We start from the raw sequence: 22944 nt of genomic DNA, 5'->3' as shown, positions 1-22944 counted from the left end.
CATTAATCTTCTCTTGCTTATCTCTGGAATGGAAGAGTCTTCACCAGCATCACCTCTTAAAGGCTTCAAACTTCTTACGAGTAGTATTAATTTCCCACAAGTCACATCCATAAATTGTTATGGAAGAAAAGTTTTTCACCAGCTGAACCGTTATACATTTCAAGATGCCATTGTTTTTCCAAACTTTTGTAAAGGAGGCCATGACTGGGAGGGCCATTCCTACTCTTCTTCTGATTTCTTTAGAACAGCATCCACGGTTGGATACGTATAATTCCAGATAACTGAATTCACTTGTTGCCTCTACAACTGGACTATTGATTGTAATGTCCACTTGCATCCTGTTTTTGTTAATCATGTCAACGTGCATGCCTTTCACTTTTGCTTCATTCATTCAGGGATAGTCCACATTCCTCAACCTATCCTTGCAACAAAGCCCATTGCCAACTCTGTCCACATAGCTATGCAAGGGACACCATCATAGGATCTAATCACATCAGCCACACCATCGGGGCTCGTTCACCTGCACATCTACCAATGTGATATATGCCATCATGTGCCAGCAATGCCCCTCTGCCGCCAAACCGGACAGTCTTTATGCAAAAGAATAAATGGACACAAATCAGACGTCAAGAATTATAATATTCAAAAACCAGTCGGAGAGCACTTCAAGCTCTCTGGACACTCAATTACAGACCTAAAAGTTGCAACTCTTCAACAACAACAACAACAACAAAAGAAAACTTCAAAAACAGACTAACAAGAAACTGTAGAGGATAAAAACAACAGAAAAAAAATAGGAAGGACAGAATTAGGCTATTGTTTGGAACAATGTCAAATTTCACTCGCTTCTTAAACAATTATCTCCAACTTAAAATGCCAAGCCAGTATTATCAGATGTACACTTGTATCTGTGGGTGGAGTCATGTCTTATTTTGATTAAAAAAAACGAAATCTGCAATTAATGTGTGATAATTTACACTTGGAGTGTTTGCTTCACACCTTGTTTGCTAATATGCCACAAGTACATTTACCATTTCATAACAATTTAATGAACTTTTAAGTTTTTCAAAACTCTGATCTTATAAAAGATTTTATAAAAACAAAGCAATACTTTTAACCACTAGACATCCACTCATTCCTCACACTTGCTCGTAATGGCTTACCATTTTACATAATTATTTGATTTGGATAAATATAAATCACCACATTCATCCAAATTAATCTACTTCATATTAAGATGTCACTTCTTCCAAAGTAAACCACTGGTTGCCTTGACAAAACATCAGTGCATTTTCACAGTGCTAATGACATTCGAATCAAAGGTCTGTTGATTAACTTACAAATCAAACCGCAGGTTCTCTCTTTCTTCAAAAAAGTAGTCCATGATGAATTTTCTTACAAAATCTGGATTTAAAGTATTGTCAATTACTTCTGTTCTTCCAAACTGTAAAAGAAAAGTAATAGCTTATGGCAAGCATAAGATCCTGTTATAAGAAGTTACATATCTATATCAGAGCATATAGCTCCAGGAACAAAAACATGCAAGAGACATGAGGTAGGATGCAGCAAAGGTCTCTCCTGGAACAGAGATTTTGCAAGGAGAGGATTATGTCCACATGAAAACACCAGGAAAGTAAGAAAAGACTGCCAGAAGTCCACCCATTCCAGCATAAACAGCAGCATGTGCCCCATTCTATAGACTGGAACTTCCAGACAGCTCTTCCTTCAGTCAAGACATTGAAGCTACAACAAACAGTTTCCCCCCAAACTTAGAAAAACTACTCCCCACCATAAACATTAGTTATATTAACTCTTCCCAATTTGAAACACTATAGTCCCTAGAAATCAAAGAATCATAGCAGGATAGGACTGGAAGGGACCTCAAGAGGTCATATAGTTCATCTTTCCCCACCCCGCCCCACTCTCCTGGGGACTGACATGTGTTTGTTTAACCTGTTCTTAAAAATATCCAATGACAGGGATTGCACAACCTCCCTAAGTAATCTCTTCCAGTGTTTTATTATCCTTATAGTAATAAAGTTTCTCCTAATATCTAACTTAAATCACCCTTGCTGCAACTAAACAGATGGCTTCTTGTCCTATCCTCAATGGACATAGGAGAAAGTGTATACTCCCCTTGTGCAGTAACTGAGTCTTCGAGATGTGTCCCTATGGATGCACCCTGCACCTTTGGTCGTAGATTTTTCATAGCAGCGTCTATGCTGCCCGTATGTGCGTATTACTCAGTTTCATGGTCCGTATTGTTATACAGCACTGAGTGGGTGAACCGCCTTCAGTTCCTTCTCTACCACGAAGCTCCATAGCAGAGAACGAGAGCAAGTGGCAGAGCACCCACAGGGGGACACATTACGAAGAACGATAGTTACTGCATGGTGTAAGTAACCATTTCTTCTTCTAGTAGTGTCCCTATGGGTGCTCCACTCTAGGTGACTACCAAGCAAAGTTCCCTTTAAGGAGGAGGGGGCTTCAAGGTCAAGTCCAGTACTGAAGAAAATACAGCCGAATCATGAGTTATTGCATAATGCTCACCAAAAGGTATGTATAGGGGCCCAAGGGTCAAGGTGGATTTTTGAAGTATTCAGTTGTAGGCCCAATTTGAGAAAGAGATCTATGGCCTCACAAGTTGCATGCAAAGTTAGGTCCAGGAAGCAGCCTTTCAGAAGCCAATCGTTTAGCGGAGGTGTGCTGCTACTACTGATGATCTTTGAAAAGGCCTTTGGGGCAGACCATAAGCCAAAAGGGAGCACCCTGAACTGAAAATGGGTCTGAACGACAGTAAAACATAGGAATCTTTTGTGGGATGTGTGGACTGCTATATGGAAATATTCATCAGAAAATGGTCCGTGCAAACAGCTTAGTGCCATCAAAAGGAAAGTCTTCAACTGTATTCTGGATATTCTTTGGAAATCCAGAGATCTGAATCCAGGAGGCCCTCTTCATAACTACCACCATAGAAAGCAAACGAATGGCAGCAGCAGCAGCCAGGGAGGTCTGAAGAGATCAGCTGGCCTTTGCAATAATTGCCTGGAATTGCTCTCTGTGTTCCAATGATAGATGTTCAATAAAGGAGTTCAGCTTGGTATAATTTGTATAGTTGTACTTGGCCATTAATGCCTGGTAGTTGGTGATTCTAAATTATAAAGTTGCTGACAAATATGATTTTGTACCCAACAGGTCAAGGTGCTTATGATCTTTATCATGGGGAACTGCGTTAGCGTGGTGCTGCCTTCCATGTTCGTTAACCACCTGGACCAGCAAGGACTAAGGATAGGGATGAGAAAATAAAAATTCTGAGTCCTTAGAGGGGACATAATATTTTTTTGTCTGTTCTCTCAAACATGGGTAGAATTGAGGCCAGGTGTGCCAGATAATGAGGCCCTGGCAAAGGTTAACAGGAAAGGCAAGGTGAGCAGATGAAGCTATATTAAGAATGTCAAGCAGCTTCTGATGTGATTCTTTAACCTACTGAAGAAGGATCTACAAAGAATCTACGACCATCTTGATAAGGTCCTAGAACTGTTTAAAACAGTCAGCCAGGGATGGTGGAGTGGCATGACCACTTCATCCGGGCATGGAGAAGAGATGAGATGCTGGCTAGTGGAGAGATCTCTTCATCAGCCCTAGTTTCCTGTTCCTCAAAGGTTTCTTCCTGAGATTCTGGTCTCCTGGAGAGAGGGTGATGAAAGTTGTCTACCTCTGACAGATGATGTTCGAGGCCCTAGAGAATTGCCAATGACAGGCCACCTAGGGGTCCCGACTCCCAGCATGGCCAAGGGGGTGGCGAATATGGCATGGGTGGAGGAATCCATTAGTGTTTGTACCAGCAAGATGGTGGTTGTAGACCTCTCTCATGACGGAGATCAACTTCCTCAGAGACCTATGGAAAAGAGCCTCTATAGGAATGGAGTGGAGAGCCTCAGACAGATATTTGAGAAACGAAGATAAGATCTTCATGAGAAACCTCCTTTTCCAAGTCACTGTGAAGTGGTGGAGCAGCAGAAGAAACTTGAGGTACAACCATCAGTACCTGCCAGGTGTCTGGGAATCTGGAGATCCTAGGCACAGAGAACAGATCAGAACTGAGCAATGAGGAGTCAGGTGTCTTGGACACAGCCAGGTCTAGGGGAAAATGAAACTCCTGCAGTACCAAGAGCAGTGTTGGCACCATATCCATAGCCTGCACCAAAGTGATAATGGCAGAGGGAGTTGACGATACTAGGAATCTCAACCACTCCAAGGGGAGACCGCCAGATGAAGCCCAATTGGGCATCTTCGGTACTGAGTGAAAAGAGGTAATGCTCTTCTTGCTGCCTTGATCCGTTGACAGTACCAAATGTCCTCTCAGAGCCTGGGACTTCATAGTCTTTAGGCTTGATCATGCCCTCAGTACCTGAGGAACCAGCAGTCTCGTAAGTACCAGATTGGAGAGCAGTGGGTGCTGAAGGGGCTGGTGTCATCGGAGACACTGACTTCCTTTTGAGGTAGATTCCCTATCTGGAGAACTTGAGGGACGGTCTTTGGGAGTATTATGAGAGGAAGCTTGGGTATTCCTGTTAGATACCCTTGAGGAGTGCGGTTTGGAGACAGTGGAGACAACAGACTTATTCAGAGACCAGCCAACAGGGGCTGGTCCCCTGGCTAGGGTCAGAGGCCAGGCACAGCGAGCTCTCCATCATGAGAAGTTGAAGTTTGAGCTTCCTGTTTTTTCTGGCTCTAGATTTTAATGCCAGACAGAAGTTGCATTTTGGGGAACTATGAGATTCCCGAAGCAACAAATGCACCGGGATTGCCAGTCACTCACCAGGGATTGCCTCCTGGCATGACAGGCAATGTTTGAAACCAGGAAAATCAGGCATGCCTTTCCAGTAAAAAACTCCCAGGTGGGGAGAAACTAAAAAAAAAAAAAAAAAAAAAATCCAAACACTTTTTAGAAACTACTACAGCTAAAACTACTACTAAGAACAACTATAATTAACTACTAAAAGAACTAAGGGGACACAGTTGGAGATAAAACTCAATGCAGACATCTGCTAAGGTTCTGTCTCAGGTGAGTGGTTGAGAAGGAACTGAGGGTCGTTTGCTTGTACAGTGCGATATAATAGCATAGAACACGAGACTGAGTAACACATGTATGTGGGCCAAATGGACACTGATATGCAAAATCTCTGCTCAAAGGAGCCTGGGGTGCAAGTGCACCCAGAGTGGAGCACCTATAGGGACATTATTCAAAGAAGAAACTAATCACAGTCCTCTTTATAACAATCTCTATATATTTGAAGATTTATCATGACCCCCCAACCAGACTTCTCGTCTTTAGAATAAACATGCCCAGTTCTTTCAACCGTTCTTCTAAGGCAGGGGTTCTCAAAACTTCATTGCACCCCAACCACCATCTGACAACAAAAATTACCACATGACCCCAGAAGGGTGGACTGAAGCCTGAGTCCTACCGCTGCAGGCAGGGGGGCCAAAGCCAAAGCCTGAGACCCACCGCCCCGGGGGAGCAGGGAGAGAGGGGCTGCAAAGCCAAAGCCTAAGCCCAAGGGCTTCAGCCCCAGGCAGGGGGCCTGTAACCAAGCCCTGCTGCCCAGGGCTGAAGCCCTTGGGCTTCAGCATGGGTGGTGGGGCTCGGGCTTCAGCTCCGGTCCCCAGCAACTCTAAGCCAGCCCTGGTGACCCCATTGAAATGGGGCTGCAACTCACTTTGGGGTCTCAAGCCACAGTTTGATAACCGCTGCTCTAAGGTCATGTTTTTTAAACCTTTTATTTTCTTGCTCCTCTCTGGACTCTCTCCAATTTGCCCACATCTTTTTTAAAGTGTGGTGCCAAAAACAGGACACAGTACTCCAGCTGAGGCTTCACCACTGCAGAGTAGAGCAAAACAATTACATCCTTTGTCTTACGTACAACACTCCTGTAGGTATATCTCAGAATGACACATGACTTTTTTTGCAACAATATCACAGTTGGTTCATGCAACTTTACAACCCACTATAATCCACAGATTATTTTTCTGCAGTATTACTGCCTAGCCAGTTATTCTGGGGGGGGAGGGATAGCTCAGTGGTTCGAGCATTGGCCTACTAAACCCAGAGCTCAATCCTTGAGGGGGCCACTTGGGGATCTGGGGCAAAATCAGTACTTGGTCCTGCTAGTGAAGGCAGGGGGCTGGACTCAATGACCTTTCAAGGTCCCTTCCAGTTCTAGGAGATGGGATATCTCCATTAATTTCATTTCATTTGCCATTTTATTTTTTTCTTCCTTTGCTTCCTAAGTATAGTACTTTGCATTTATCTTTACTGAATTTCATCCTACTGATTTCAGACCAAATTCTCTAAATATCGAAGTCATTTTGAATTCTAATCCTGTCCTCTACAGTGCTTGTAACCCCTCCCTGCTTGGAGCCTGTGATAAATAAAGTGGGGGGATAGCTCCCTTTGATGGACCCCCAGCCAATCAGTTAGCTGTAAAATCCCTCTTGGTAGATGTTCTTTACTCGCTTTACCTGTAAAGGGTTAAAAAGTCCCCCAGGTAAAGGGGGGGGAAGTGGACACCTGACCAAAAGAGCCAAGGGGAAGGCTAGAACTTTTTAAAATGAGGAAAGAAACTTTCCCTTTGCCTGTTATTCTCTGGGCTGGAGGGACAGAGCAGCCATGCTATAAGCAGCTTAAGCCAGGTATGATTATAATTCATCAGCTCATACCTAGAACTACTTATATGAACTCCAAATGTGTAGGCAGATCAGAATGTTTAGCTAGACACGATCAGCTTTATTTCTGTTTATATTTTTAAGGCTTGTGGCTCTCCTCTGTGCTAATCCCTAATGCTTTTGTTTGCTGGTAAGCTTTTCTTTAAGCTGAACCCCCAAGAAAGCTATTTTGGGTGCATGATTTTTGTAATTGTTTCTTTTAAGATATAGCAAAAAGCGCCAGATGTATTTTTTCCTTTTTTGTTTTAATAAAATTTACCTTTTTTAAGAACAGGATTGGATTTTTGGTGTTCTAAGAGGTTTGTGCATGTTGTTTGATTAGCTAATAGCCAAGGCTAATTTCCTTTGTTTTCTTTCTCAGCTCTTCCCCCCCCCGGGTGGGGGGGGGGGAGGGAAGAGGGTGAAAGGGCTTGTGGGTACCCCACAGGGAGGAATTCCCAAGTGCTCCTTCCTGGGTTCAAAGGGGGTTTTTTTGCATTTGGGTGGTGAAAGCGTTTACCAAACCAAGGTCAGAGAAAAGCTGTAACCTTGGGAGTGTAATACAAGCCTGGAGTGGCAAGTATTAATTTTTTTAATCCTTGCGGCCCCCACTTCTGCACTCGGAGTGACAGAGTGGGGATTCAGTCTTGACACAGCCATCCACAAATTTTATAAGCATACACTTATGGCATGATTTCTTCTTGACAAATCCACATTGGCTCTTACTTATCACCTTATCTTCTAGGTTTGAATAAAATGATTTAATATTTATTCCAGTATCTTTCCAGGTATCGAAGTTAGACTGAATGGTCTGTAATTCCCTGGGTGCTCATTTTTCCCCTTTTTGAACATAGGTAATATGTTTGCACTTCTCCAATTTTCTGGGACCTCACCAATCCTCCAAGACTTCACAAAAATAATAGCTAATGGTTCAGAGATCGTTTGGCTAGTTCCTTAAGTATTCTGCAGTGAAGTTCACCAGGTCCCACCATCATGAAGATATCAGATTTATCTAAACATCTTTAACCTATTATTTCACTATTCTGCCCAGAGACCCCCTCCCTCTTGTGGTTAATATTGTGTTAAGCATCTGGTCACAATTAATGCCTTTTTTGCTTCAGGCTTCATTAAAAAGGTTAACGCACTTCAGCCTTTGCTGTGTCATTCATTATTTGCTTCCTTCCCTGTTAAGTAATAGACCTAACTTTACTTTACCTCTCTTTTACTTCTATTGCACTTACAAAACATCTTGTTATTGCCTTTTACATCCCTTGCTAGGTGTAACTCACTTTGTGCCAAAGCCTTTTGATTTCATCCCTAAATGCTTGTGCTATTCTTTTATATTCATCCTTATCAATCTGTTCTTTGTCTAGGATTCCTTTTAATGGTCATGTTATTAAAGAGCTCCTGATACAGCCATATGGGTCTCTTGTTATTTTTAATCTTTCCTTAGCATCAGGATAGTTTGCTCTTGTGTAATACAGTCTCTTTTAGAATCTGCCATCTCTCCTGAATGTAGAATACCAAGCAAAAAGTTAGACAAAATGCCCGTTTCACTGGTAACTTCATCCACTTTCAGACATGGAGGCCCTGACATTAGAAATATATGGCTCCATCATTATCCACTTATCTCTTGCCCCCATGGTCTTTTGATGCATCCATTAAAAATGAAAAGACTCATTGCTTTCACCTTTCTGTACAATGGGGCTTTGACTCCTCCCCATAAGAGGAGCCTGATCCTCCTTTTAGCTGTAAAAATATTAGGTTTACAGCAAATTGTATTTGGTTTGGATGAGAAGCTTTTGATTCAGTTTCCAATTCACAATGTTAAGGATATAAAATAAAGGTTACAGAACTCATGCTTTTATTTTGCTTCATGTGTTTGCTTTTCTTTAAATACCAAATCTTGAAAAACAATGTAAAAAAAATCTGAAACTAACAAGGTAGGTGTGAGAGTGGGAGCATCCACAGGGACATCACTTGAAGAAAAGGGTAAATTTCTCTGGATGGGTGGCTGGAGGCAAGGTGAGGAAGGTACTGGAATAAGAGAAAGGGATACATAGAGGTAGTGAAACTTGGTGTCTAAGAATAGTTGAAGTTACAGACATAGGACAGGGGGATGGAGGGAGAAATAGTTATTATTGTATTAGTCAGAACTGTAAACCAGTAACGAGGCAGCAAAGGCCCAAAGGGTCTCAGAGGTTTCAAAGCAGAGTACAGCATGGCTCTGAAAAGCCAGTGGCTCAGCCTCCCACTGACCCTTCATGGTGACAGGCCCATACCTAGCATAAGGAAACTAAGCCAACTGAAACAGGGGGAGCCTCTTGGTTCACAGCATTTGAAAACACAAATGGTTACTACTATTAATGGGAACTGATCCAAACATTTATATTTTATTTAACAAACTAGCAGAGAAGAATGAAACAAGCAATTCTTTTAAAAAAGAGGCTTCGCCAAATTGGTACACCAACTTTTCACAACAGAGATTCTCTTCCAATGATAGATAATAAGGAGTCCGGTGGCACCTTAAAAAGACTAAGGTGCCACCGAACTCCTTGTTGTTGTTGTGGGTACAGACTAACACGGCTACTCCCTGATACTTGACATCTTCCAATGATGTCTGAAAGGAACTAATGGTTGCAGCATTAGTGGTTCTTCAGTTATAGACTTAAAACAGCTTAGAGAATTCCTATCTGGTCACTAGAGCATGGATCCAAGATTCGTTTTCTGTAATAGCCTATAGCTTTAAATATTATAATTTTGAGATTCAGAATGAATCATTTAAAAACACATTTCTAAATCTATAGGATAAGATATTTCCCCTTATTGCTGTTAATGAATTTAGTGATGAAAGGTACAGAATTATCAGTTCTGCAAAAGGAAGTTGTAATTGGAGAGCAGATACAACACAAGCAATACTGTTGTTTTCCCTCACTGTTATATCAACGTACCTCTGCTTTGACTAGGAGGTTAAGACAGTAATCCAATTTCTACATCCACTGAATGCCTAGCCTCTTTGCTAAGAGTGCCAACAAGTGTACTGTACTACACGTAAGTGATGTTGACATCTCTCCCCTAGAAAATGAACTGAGACCACTAACTTATTTAGAGCAGGGCAATGAACAGTTGTAAAGTAGTAACATATTTCAGTCATTACCACCTGAGAGGATTCCAACTTCTGATACAACAATGAAATGTTCTTCTTCGCATTTAGAATCTGGAGGCACCCAGGCACCACACTTAAGAACTCTAACACATGACTACTGTAAAGTACCAGTAGGCCAAATCTGAAATGTCTCCATTATTAATGGTTTTACTAAAATTGTTAGTGATCTATTCTCCTCCTCCCTCCAACTTCCTCCTCCTCCCCTTTAGGGTGACCAGATGTCCCAAATTATAGGAACAGTCCTGATATTTGGCGCTTTTTCTTATATAGGCTCCTATTACCCCTCACCCCCGTCCCAATTTTTCACACTTGCTATCTGGTCAGCCTACTCCCCTTCCCAAATGGCCTTTCAAACCTGGCTAGCCTGCTCCATATTTTTTAAAAATAAAGTTGGTTTTACTTATGGTGGAGGGAAGCATGGGGGACACACCTTTCTTCTTAAATAGATTTAACCATTTTTAAGTGTAATACAGGATATATAAATACAAGATTTCAAAATAAAGTCACCCTAATTTTTTGGCATTTTTTCCTGTACATTTGAGGGTTTTACTTCTTTCGCATAGCAATCAACCAACTAATCATGATTTTTCTTTTTTTTTTTCCTTTTTTGCTATGACACACAAACAACCACACAATTAAAAAATTAAACACAAAAATATACACAGATATTAAAAAAAAAACAAAAAAACACACCACACACAACCTTACCTCTCTCCATTCTTTGCTTCCAATACCTTGTGTATACAAAACACATACTGTGAAAAGAAGAAATGCTCAGTCATTTTCATAATTTCTTTTAACATTCTTTCATTTAATGAATCTGTTTTAATAAGTCTTACATTGCTGTTAAAATTACTAGCTAGGACAATCAAATATCAAATGCTTGCACTCAGTTCCTAATACTCCTATGCTGATAGGAGACAATATGGACAATAAGGCTGGAAATAGGATGGCCTTAAAGTGGGCTGTGATACTTACTGCTTGACATTTAGCAAGTCACTTGACAATCGTTAGATGTAAAATTGGATAAAAGCAAGATTTCATTAAAATCAGACTGAAGTATTGGTCTGACTATCCCAGTTAATCTAAATCATAAGTACTCTAAAATACACTGTCTTCAGGAGACGAGAATTAAAAGAGAAACAAATAGGGACCCATATAGGAAAGAGAGAGAGAGAAAATAGGGTGGGAGAGAAAAACTACCAGGGCCTTTTTTCCTTAGATCTGCTCCAAATATACAAAAAAGATAGATATAATATGTTGTATATCGATACACTTTTTAACTAAAATTCCCACAAACAAAATCTTTGTTTAAAACCAGTTAATGTTGCCCAAGTTATCCACCCAATACAAGCCTTAAAAAAGGAAACACCATAATAAAGTACATTTATGAGCTGTCACTAAATGCCCACACAGACTATTTCCACTTTTAGCAACAGACTTCACGCCGCTGCCTCCTCCCCAAAAAAGAACTCCCTTTGCTTCCAACAGATATAATGTTTTTGAGGGTTTTTTTGTTTGTTTTGTTTTTGTTTTGTTTGTTTTTTAATATATCTTACTCTCCAGCTCCATCTCAGGAGCTGAGAGCAGGAAAACTCAGACCTGGAGGTACAAGAATCGGGAGTTCTCTGCACTTCTGTAATATAGTTAATAGCAATAGTTATCCAATACCTGTATAAACTTAATTAGGGCAATCAACTCATTCACATCAAACAGCCATTACAGATTATCTTTTGTTCACTACATGTCACTCTTGCACTACGTGTAAGCCAGCAACCTAAAATAGTACCAGTCCCACTTCTGAATAATGCTGTTCTAGATCTGCCATACTTTGTTTTCTGACAGATTATTCTCCTGCACCTATACATTTTTAATCTCTAATTTAAAAAAAAACCAAACAAACAAACAACGCTTTGGGTTGCAGTCTTTAGCAACAAAGGGTAAGGGCCAACTCCACTCCCATTAGCGTTAAAGGGAATCACCCTACTGACTTCAGTGGAAACCGGGTCAAACCCTAAACTGGATTTTCTTTCTCCTCTAAAGGATACTTTGCTCCATACCAAATTTGCACTGGTCTGTAGTTAACAGAATGAAGGTAAAACCAAGTCCCAGGAACACAGAAGATAGCCTGCCAGTGCAGGATCAATATGGGTGGGTTAAAATGGAGAGTTGGGAATAATTTATACGCAATGGGGGAAAAACAATAAAACCAAAATTAAATAATACCAAGACAAGATCATCATATTCTATGGAGGATGAAGTTGATATTAAGGAAGTACGGGGAGATGTCTATAATCAGAGGGGGAATTTTTGATTTTTTTTATTATATTATTATTATTAAATTGGAACCACCAAGTTGTGTACTATGATTTTTATTATACTAACCATCTTCCTCTATCCTCCTTCCATCCTATTCTTGTACTCAGTCTTTAGGTCTTGTCTTAATTAAACTCTTCATGGCAAGGAATGTGTCAATTTGTGTATGTTTATAATAGTGCCCAAAACGATGGTGCCCCAGAGCTAATAAATAAATAATAAATGAAATAATGAGAGGTTACTTACCAATAACTTTTGTTTGTGTGTTGCCTGTATGTATTCACAATTGTGAGATATGACACCTTTAGAGTCAAGCAAAGGAAAGGCCTTGAAAAGCCACCTCCAGTACAGTTACCTGAGAAATTTCACGCAAAGGTGTCATCCCCTTACTCTATATAAAGAGAAGTGTGTATACACAGACCCAGCCTCAGTTCCTTCTCCCTAACTGCCAGTCCTAATGTTCTACAGAACTCTGAGGTAGAGAGTAAGGTTGACAGGTATTGGGACTACACCCAAGCAACTTTTGAAGAACAGCAGCTATTGTTAAGTAAAAAACTGTTACTTAACTCTCGTAACTGTTGTTCTTCGAGATGTCTTGCTCATGTCCATTCCAATAGGTGTGTGTGTGTGTGTGTGTGTGTGCACGCGCATGCGCGCACACCACATGCACGATCGCCAGAAAGCTTTTCCCCTAGTGATACCCATCGGGTCGGCTGTGGAGACCCCTAGAGTGGCACCTTCATGGCGGTGCATATATGTCCCTGCCGACCCGCCGCCTGCTCAGTTCCTTCTTGCTGGAATACTCCGACAGTGGGGAGACAGCGGGATTTGGAATGGACATGAGCAACACATCTTGAAGAACAACAGTTACGGGAGGTAAGTAACTGTTTTTTCTTCTTCGAGTGATTGCTCGTGTGCATTCCAATAGGTGACTTCCAAGCAGTTACCCCGGGAGAGGGGTCGGAGTTCACATAATTGTTAAGTGTAGGACTGCCCTACCAAACCCAGCATCATCCCTTGCCTGCTAGATGATGGCGTAGTGAGAAGTGAAGGTGTGAACTGAAGACCAGGTTGCCGCCTTGCAGATGTCCTGGATAGGGACCTGCGCCAGGAAAGCTGCGGACACCGCCTGTGCTATGGTAGAGTGCACTGTAATCGGAGGGGCTGGAACTTTGGCCAGGTTATAGCAAGTCCTGATGGAGGACATGATCCATGATGAGATGCGCTGGGATGAGATCGGGAGCCCCCTCATTCTTTCTGCGATAGCAATAAAGAGCTGCGGTGACTTACAAAATGGCTTTGTGCATTCAATGTAAAATGAGAAGGCACGTCTAATGTCCAAGGAATGGAACATGCGCTTCCTTTAGTGGCATGGGGTTTAGGAAAGAACACAGATAAGAATATATCCTGGTTCACATGAAACTGGGAGACAACCTTAGGCAGGAACTCAGGGTGGGAGAGTAGCTGCTCCTTGTCTTTATAAAATACTGTATAAGGCAGTTCGGAGGTCAGTGTCCTGAGTGCGGCTATCCTTCTAGCGGAAATTATAGCCGCCAGAAAAGCCACCTTCCAGGAAAGGTAGGAGAGAGGGCAGGTAGTCATTGGGCTCAAAGGGGGGCTAGGTTGAGGTCCCAAGGGGGAACGGGCCGACGTATTTGGAGGACAAAGTCTGTCCAGGCCCTTAAGAAACCTGCCCACCATGGGGTTACCAAACAAACACTGACCCACCCGCCGTTCCCAGGTGAAAGGTCAAAATGGCTGCAAGGTGTACCCTCAGGGATATTCCTAACCCTTGGTGCTTGAGATATAAAAGATAGTCCAAAATAAGGGGAATTGGGGCCGATTTTGGCTCAGTTCCCCTTTGTCAAGACCAAATGGAGAAACGCTTCCACTTAGCCAGGTAAGTGGCTCACATGGAGGGTTTCCTACTTCCTAACAGGACCTCCCTCACTGAGTGCGAGCACTGAAGCTCAAGAGAGTTCAGCCATGGAGTTTCCAAGCCATGAGGTGGAGGGACTCCAGGTTGGGGTGCTAGAGATGGCTGTGGCCCTGCGTGAATAGGGGTGGAGAGAGAGGGAGCGCTACAGGTCTGTCCACTGAGAGGTTCAGTAACATGGTGAACCAGTGCTGGCGAGGCCACGCTGGCACTATAAGGATCAAGGAAGCCCTGTCCTGATGAATCTTGAGGAGCACTCTGTGTATGAGGGGGAATGGAGGGAACGTGTAGAGCAGGTGACCCATCCATGGGAAGTGAAAGGCATCCGCGGTGGAGCCTGGGCTGTGGTTCAGGAAGGAGCAGAATCTCCGGCACTTCCTGTTGCTCCGCGCTGCGAACAGGTCCATGTGGCTAGAGCCCCACCTCTGGAAAAAAATCAAGTGAGCGATGTCCAATCTGAGGGACCACTCGAGTCCATGGAACGAGCGACTGAGGCAATCTGCCAGCTCGTTCTGCGCCCCCGGAAGGTGCGACGCCTGCAGGTGTATGGAGTGGGCGATACAGAAGTCCCACAGCGCGAGGGCTTCCCGACAGAGGGGAGAGGAGCAAGCACCCCCGTTTGTTTATACAAAACATGGCTGCAGTATTGTCCGTGAGCACTGATACGCACATGTCCTGAGGATGGGCCTGAAACGCCTGGCATGCCAGGCAAACCGCCCTCAACTCCCTCATGTTGATGTGCAGCAATAGCTCTGCATGGGACCAGAGGCCCTGGGTTCTGGGATTGCCCAGATGCACTCCCCAACCGAGCGCCGAGGCGTCCATGACCAGGGAAAGCGTGGTTTTGCAGAGGGTACTCCCACACAAACCAGCTGTGGTTGCAGCCACAATGAAGAGAGAGTGAAGAATGCGAGGCAAGAGGGTCACTATTGAGTCCAATGGGTCCCTGCCCTATCTGTGCACCTGCGCTAACTATGCCTGGAGGGGCCGTAGGCACAGCCTGGCATGCTGTACCACATATGTACAGGCCGCCATGTGCCCCAATAGTCTCATACAATTTCTCGCCGTGGTTGTGGGGAAGCAGAGAAGGGTCTGGATAATGTCCATGAGCGCTCTGAAACGCAGTTCCGGAAGGAACGCCCTCGTGGAGTCCAAGAGAGCGCCGATGAACTCTATCTTTTTCGTGCGGGTCAGTGTGGACTTGGGCTCATTCAATATAAGACTTAGCCTATGAAACGTCGTCCGGGCCAGGGAAACGTGCTCTGCTACCTGTGCTTGGGACTCGTCCTTGATGAGCCAGTCATCCAAATATGGGAATACCTGCACCTGGTGCCTGTGGAGGAAGGCCACCACTACCGCCATACACTTGGTCAACACCTGGAGAGCCGCTGACAGGCCAAATAGGGGTACCCTGAACTGGTAGTGCCAGCCACTGACCACGAATCTGAGAAAGCATCTGTGGGCTGGAATAGCAGCAATGTGAAAGTACACATCCTTCAAGTTGAGGGCAGCGTACCAATCTTCCGGATCCAGAGAAGGAATGATGGTGGCTAGAGAAACCATGCAAAACTTCACCTTTTTTATGAATGTGTTGAGGTCTCATAGGTCCAGGATAGGCCGAAGCCTGCCCGTAGCCTTGGGGATGAGGAAATAGTGGTAGTATATCCACTTGCCCCTGAATTCCTGAGGAACCTCCTCTATTGCCCCTAAAGCTAGGAACAATTTCACCTCTTGTAAAAGGAGTTGCTCATGAGAGGGGTCCCTGAAGAGGGACAGGGAAGTGGGGTGGGAGGGAACAGAACTGGATAGAATATCCCACCCTCACCGTGCTGAGGACCCAGTGGTCTGACGTGATCTGAGACCAAGCACGGTAGAAGAGGGAGAGTCGATTCACAAAGGGGGGGAGAGGGGAAAGAGAAGGATCCAAGATGGCGACTGGTGGGCTGTCCTCGGGCGCATCTTCAAAAGTTGGGCTTGGGGCCGGGGGGCTGTTTGGTTGAACCCTGGCCTTGGCCCCAGGAGGATTGCGGTGGGTGCTTTCTATTATTTCTGCCCCTCCTCCTAGGGGGATCTCACTGAGGCGGCCCCGGACAGAAATGGGACGAGGGCTGAGGTCTAAAAGGGCTTTCTCTGAGGCGCTGCGGTGTGTAGCCCCAGAGACTTAAGAGTCACCCGAGAGTCCTTCAGACTGTGCAAGCGCATGTCCATATTTTGGGCGAACAGGCACTCACAGTCAAAGGGGAGGTCCTGTATAGTGTTCTGGACCTCCAGCGGGATACCCGAAACCTGTAGCCACATACTCCGCTTCATTGCTATTGCGGGGGCCATAGTTCGAGCCATAGAGTCCACCAGGGTTGCCTGAAGGGCAGTCCGAGATACTACTCTACCCTCCTCAAGGAGCGCACCAAACTCCTTGCTTGAGTCAGCCGGGATTAACTCCTGGAACTTAGCCAACAAGCTCCAGGAATTAAAAGCGTATTGGCTAAGTACTGCCTGCTGATTCGCTACCCGAAGCTGGAGCCCACCAGTAGAATAGACTTTACGGCCAAAGAGATTCAGTTTCTTGGCGTCACATGACTTAGGTGCAGGGCCTGGTTGTCCTTGTCGCTCCTTGTGGTTTGCTGCATCAGCCACCAAAGTCCCCAGTTGGGGGTGGGTAAAAAGGTGCTCATAGCCCTTTTGCGCACAATGTAGCATCTCTTGATCCCTTTAACCGTTGGTGGTATAGAGGCTGGGGTTTGCCAGAGCACCTTTGTGGTGTTCTGAATTGTCCTTATGAGGGGCAAGGCCACTCTAGAAGGACCCTCGGGAGTGAGGATGTCCACCATCGGATCTGAATCCTCCATAACCTCCTCTGCCTGGAGGTTGAAGTTAACTGCCACCCTCCTAAGCAGGTCCTGGTGGCCTTTGGCGTCCATTGGTGGTAGAGTGGTGGATCTGCCCACCACCGCCTCGTCCGGTGATGAGGAGGAGGTTCCCGGGACGGGGTCTTCCTGCCCCTCGGGTTCTCTAGAGGTCAGGCCAAGTACCTCAGAGCTGCGCACGACCGGAGGATCAGGTGCAACCGACGTCAGTGGAGGAGGGGCTGTGATTGTCTGTGGCCGCTCAACAGCCGTGTCCCGTACTGGGTTCTCAGGGGGCCTAGGGGTGTAGTGTGCCATCGACGTTGCTGATGGAGGGGCAGGGTCCCCCCTCCCCCCCCCAATACCATCAATACCAGCCTAGATCCCTGACTTTGAGCCTGGTGGTAGGTCCAAGAGGTCCAAAAAGGCCATTGCACTGGGCTCTGCCGCTGGCATAGTTAAGTGACGGCCAGTGCCGGTTGTTCCGCTGGCCTACGGTGCCGGGATCAGTGCTGGGACCAGAAGCAGTGGTGGCTGCATCGGGACACAGACAATTCTGTGTCTGACTCTGACGAGTACTCTATACCTGACCACAGGAGAGCAGAGCCCGAAGGTGCCGGCTAGACAGAGATCAGTGCCGTAACATCATGGACTTTCCCCGATGATGAATCAATGGCGGTGCTGCCATCAGTGCCGTGACGGGTATCAGAGTCATCTAGGGTGCCGGGCACGACGACGCAGTTGATGAGTTTGCGAAGCCGGGCCCCCGCACCTGCGGGGCCAGGTACTGCGCTGTCATGGCAATGAGGTCTTGAGCCGCCTCATATGTGTCCGGAGTGGAGGGGAGATCAAGCTCATCCTCCAAATCGTTCCGGCTAGGAGAGTCCATTCTTGCCGGACTCAACGGCTCTGCAACTGGGGCCAGAGTCAACTGCGCCGGTTCTTGGGGATCAGACCGAGGGTGTCCCACCGAAGGACGCACCTCACTGGAATCTCTACAGCAGGGAATCATATATCTCAGCGAGGGCTCATTCAAGTGGGAAGAAGTAGTCCCCCTCCCTGGCTGGCTGATTATGTAATGTACTGTTGAATATCCACTGTTCCAATGACATGGAAAAAAAGTAAATGGAAAGCCATCAAAGAAACTATAACCATTGAAACCACTTGAGGTAAAAATGAACATTATGACAGACAGGGGATCACCCTTTCTAGGAACAAACACATAAAAGACTGGTTAAGTCAGTATATCACAAAGTGAAGAAAGACACTCTGGATCTGTTCACTGAGGAGACATCTTGTTCAGCAGGGGTGTTTCGTGGAAGATTGGATCCTGTTTCCCCGAGAAGCAAGCCAGCTCTGCAACAGATTAAATTAGGGGAGGGGGAATCCTATTTTATTAGATACCTAAGGGAACGAATAATGAGTAATGTAACTAATAAGCGTAGGCCCTAGTTTGTGTTTTATGTGGGCTTTTTAATTGTAACCATTTGTTTCACTCTTGTTTCTAGTGGAAACTCTGTACTTTCTTAAATAAACACTCGTGTTTTATTATAAAAACACAAGTGCTGTGTGTTATACAGGAGCGCCAATTTAAGGTAAAACTGGCAAACAGGTACACTGCTCCTTTGGGAAAAGAGGATTTGGGATTTCTGTGAGTAGCAGGTGTCAGTGGCTGGAAATCACAAGAGAACACTTCAATGGAGTTAGGGAGTGTCATGCCTCTCTTGTTTAGCTACAAGGCAAAGACAGGGCTGGCACAGCCCAGAGGAGAGAGCTTGAGTGGTTGAAAGGCTGGTGGTTTTAGGGAGCTAACACCAAACCATCACCGACCAGACTCCCTCTTGCTAGAGACAAGGGGTAATAAGTTAACTCATCCCGGGTACTCCGAGAACCATTGCAGTACAGTAATATAAATGAATGTTCTTCCACTGGTGTAAGATACATCCTGTGTACTCTCGAATACAGGTGGAGATGAAAAGGGGGAGACAGACAAAATCTTGATTGGGTTGAAAAGAGCAGACCTAATGGTATAACCAGCCTCTCCATGGTCTGCATCTCTAAAATGTCTAAAAAGGGATCCGAGGTCTCCATTTGGAGACAGAGAATAATTGTCATTCTCCCCAGTGATTCCTGAAAAAACCATCTTTTTTCACCATTTTGTTTCAGGATCCAGCTTAGACATAAAAGGGTTATGAATGTCCATTATCTGCAATGTCTACAACTTGGAAGTGCATAGCTTTGTCACGCACAATGCTACAAATATAGCAAACTGGAGAAGAAACGTAAAAGAAGATAATGAAAGGAACCTGAAACTTATAAAATATGGGTGCAGATGCATCTTTTAGCTGAAGACTTAAGGAAACTCCAGGAAAAAGAAAATCTTACTTTCAAAACAGCCACTTCGCAATTTCAGTATTTGGCTTCAGCTTCACTGAAGATAGTAAGATGATCCAAACTACACCTCTACCGCGATATAATGCAACCAGATATAACATGAATTCTGAGATAATGCAGTAAAGCAGTGCTCCGGGGGGGAGGGGGGGAGAGGGGCAGGGCTGCGCACTTCAGCAGATTAAAGTGAGTTCAATATAACGCGGTAAGATTTTTTGGCTCCCGACAGCGTTATAATCGAGGTGGAGGTAATTCTCATCCAAGATGTACAATGGAATTTAGCGGGTGACAGTTCTGACCTATTTATTAACATCTGGCCCATTCTGATGGCATTTCTGGAAGAAAATTGTAATGAAAAAACAGATGGAACTATCACAGGCAAAGTAGTCACCATTGGAATAAAGAAAAATGTAGAAGATAGGCTGAATATACTGAAACCTATTTCCACAGCCTTGGACAAACTGCAGAAAGATTGCTGCTGCATCGCTGATGTTGAAATATGGAAAGAACTTTAAGAGACATTGAAGAAATACCCAACAACAAAGCTAAATTGCGGGCAGGAAAGAAATGCACGGAGCAAACACTTACTCCACCCTCGTTTTCTTCCCAATATTCTCTACCCAGTCAGTCAGATGCCTAACTGCTGAAGATGACAACGGTGCTATGATATGGGTCATAATCTATTTCAGGACTGGAGGTGAGCCCAGGGCCGGCTCCAGGGTTTTTGCCGCCCCAAGCAGCGGGCGGGGGGGGGGAAGCTGCCATCGCAATCGGTGGCCGTTTGTCGGCAGCTTCATCGCGACACTTCATTCTTTGGTGGCACTTCAGCAGCAGGTCCTTCCCTCCGAGAGGGACTGAGGGACCCGCTGCCGAATTGCCGAACGTGCCACCCCTTCCCCTTGGCCGCCCCAAGCACCAGCTTGCACCGCTGGTGCCTGGAGCCAGCCCTGGGTGAGCCATTCAAGCAGTACATATTTGCCGATGATGTTTTAAAAAGTCACACCACTGAACTGGTGGAAGTCGCTAGCTAAGCACCCGGAACCAGAGTTTGTCGAAGTGCTAAACCAACTTTTGACAGCAGTAGCCTCTTCTGCTGGCACACAGAAAGAATATTTTCCTCGTTTAAACTAATTCAGTCATAGTTGAGAAAGTGACTGGGAGTTCTAAAAGTAGGAAAACTTATCTCACTCTCTCTCTTCCAGTCTATGAATAAAAACGAGAATGGAAGGGATGAGAGCTAATAGACTGTCCTTCAGACTTTTAAATCTAAGTAACCTAAGAGACTGTTGTCTCATTGTCAAGAAACTTAAGCAAACAGGAACTTAAGTTCCAGTCACTTTCGCTTAAACATATTTGAAAATTTCCCCAGGCTGACCTGAAATAATCTGTTTAATTCATTGACTACAACCATCCCTCTGTTCCTTTAATAAGTCATTTAACTGTAAATGCGAAACATGTTTTGATAAGAGAAGTTTATATATCCAAAACATTTAAGGTTTTAATAGCTATATATTTTATATCCTCTTTTGTTTGTTCAATTAAATTCCAGTTACTATCCTAATGCAGCTAGACAACTCATTTTTGCTCATGATTTAATAAATAAGCAATATTGTTCACCATTTACTAACATACTAAAATGTACAATTAATAAGAATCTGAAAATACTAAGCTATATAATTGCTTAAATAAATGTATAGGGTTATAGCGTACCCTCCTAGATAGCAAAAAGATGTACCAAATCTAATGTAAAAGCTCTATTTAGTTGTAATTCAACGTTTGCATGGTTATATGAACCAATGAGAATGCACCTTTCTTTAGAAAATAAATGAAGTACAAATGGAAAAGCTGATTAAAATCACAAACTGAAATTAATTCACTATGCCGAGGCAAGACAAGAACTATCAGAAATTATTAAAGATCATAATCCAGAAGAGCACTTTCCAAGGCATTTAAAAAAAAAAAAAAATCTAGCCAAATATACGAAGTCAACTTTCTACAAATTAGTCATAACCTGGCTATCATACATAATTATAACATCAAAATCAATTGATGGGTTGGATTTGTTGACAATAAATCATTAGAATACCAGATAACTATATTCAGAATCATCTAGAAAAATCTACCATGATGATATTACTGAGACAGACATTCTCCTAACAAATGACTTCTCTGCTGGGGAACTGTACACTCAAATTCTGCTTAATTAGCATGCGCGGAGACAGCAATGTCACATAACATTCCAAATTTTCTTGGTATTATGCATATAACCTTTCTGCCCAAGCTGCTGCTGTCACTTGAGTAAAGTGCTCTCTGAACTTACGAGGTGGAAAAGAACCTCTAGCTTTAAGTTTGAGGAACGTGTGAACTTATCCACCTCAATAGTGAGACTTCTGACACATTATTGGCTTTGACAATAAGAATATTATAAGAAACAGAGTTTGACTTTCTGAATTGGTTAGTCTTTTTTTATATACATACTTACTACTCTTTTGACATCAAATTTGCGCCTCTTTTTCCCTTGTCAGAAGCTAAATTTAGTTATAAATGAAGGAATGTTATCTATTCTGATATTTGTGGAAGATGGTATTTTGTGGAGTGGGAGGGGTCTCTCCTCAAGGATATTTTATCATTTGAACTGTACAATACTGAGATTATACTGATATACCTTCGGAACTTGAGGTTACTATTTGAGGTTACCATCACTAAAAAAGAAACTTTGTAGAAGTGGTCAATGAGGTCAACTCCAGAGATTCAAACAGAGGTTTAAAATTGTAATCCACCAAAACAAAAATGTTTAGTGTTGCATCCTGTACTTTGAAAAGGCCCAGTGAGAGTGTTGCCGCTTATAGAATTCTTAAAATGTAAGAATAAGAACAAAACATGCTTTGCACTCTTGTAATCTGAAAGCAAATGTATGGAAAGTCTGACCTGTAGGAAGTCCAAAACATGAGTAATGCTGGCCTTCTTCACAGAGGTTCTCCCTTTCCAATGCATGAGTGCTTAAATTTGAAAAAAACGGATAGTATGACCTTCAATAAAGTGTTTTCTTAAGGCCCAAATTTTAATCAGTTACCCAATGTGTGCATCTTTTGTCATTTGCTACCCTTTCAGTCTCCATCATGTTTATTCAAAGATTCATAGATTCTAGGGCTGGAAGGAACCTCGAGAGGTCATCGAGTCCAGTCCCCTGCCCTCATGGCAGGACCAAATACTGTCTAGACCATCCTGATAGACATTTATCTAACCTACTCTTAAATATCTCCAGAGATGGAGATTCCACAACTTCCCTAGGCAGTTTATTCCAATGTTTAACCACCCTGACAGTTAGGAACTTTTTCCTAATGTCCAACCTAAACCTCCCTTGCTGCAGTTTAAGCCCATTGCTTCTTGTTCTATCCTTAGAGGCTAAGATGAACAAGTTTTCTCCCACCTCCTTATGACACCCTTTTAGATACCTGAAAACTGCTATCATGTCCCCTCTCAGTCTTCTCTTTTCCAAACTAAATAAACCCAATTCTTTCAGCCTTCCTTCATAGGTCTTGTTGCTCTTCTCTGTACCCTCTCCAATTTCTCCACATCTTTCT

The 22944-nt window shown here is 43.7% G+C and overlaps 1 protein-coding gene across 17 annotated transcripts in view; it reads right to left on the bottom strand.

Annotated features, from left to right (window-relative positions):
• Positions 1-22944, bottom strand: part of CPNE8 (copine 8) — a 276759-nt gene that overhangs the window by 209810 nt on the left and 44005 nt on the right. For 13 of the 17 annotated variants that reach the window (XR_010589760.1, XR_010589758.1, XR_006174072.2 and 10 more), the window contains exons 3-4: positions 10583-10629; positions 1341-1444 (exon numbers count right to left, since the gene is read on the bottom strand). The exons of 2 other annotated variants lie outside the window; for them this stretch is intronic. Coding sequence is in view for 12 of the 15 variants with exons in the window: in XM_005286837.5 (XP_005286894.1) it covers positions 1341-1444; positions 10583-10629 (151 nt within the window). In the remaining 3 variants the exon portion in view is untranslated. The remainder of the gene's footprint in view (positions 1-1340; positions 1445-10582; positions 10630-22944) is intronic. 2 more of the 17 variants (XM_042848633.2, XM_065554423.1) reach the window with 1 other exon arrangement.

The sequence above is a fragment of the Chrysemys picta genome, chromosome 1 (genome assembly GCF_011386835.1).
Source record: "Chrysemys picta bellii isolate R12L10 chromosome 1, ASM1138683v2, whole genome shotgun sequence".
Classification (NCBI taxonomy): Eukaryota; Metazoa; Chordata; order Testudines; family Emydidae; genus Chrysemys; species Chrysemys picta.
The sequence above is the reverse complement of the archived record's forward strand: the minus strand, read 5'-3'. Positions and strand labels throughout refer to the sequence as shown.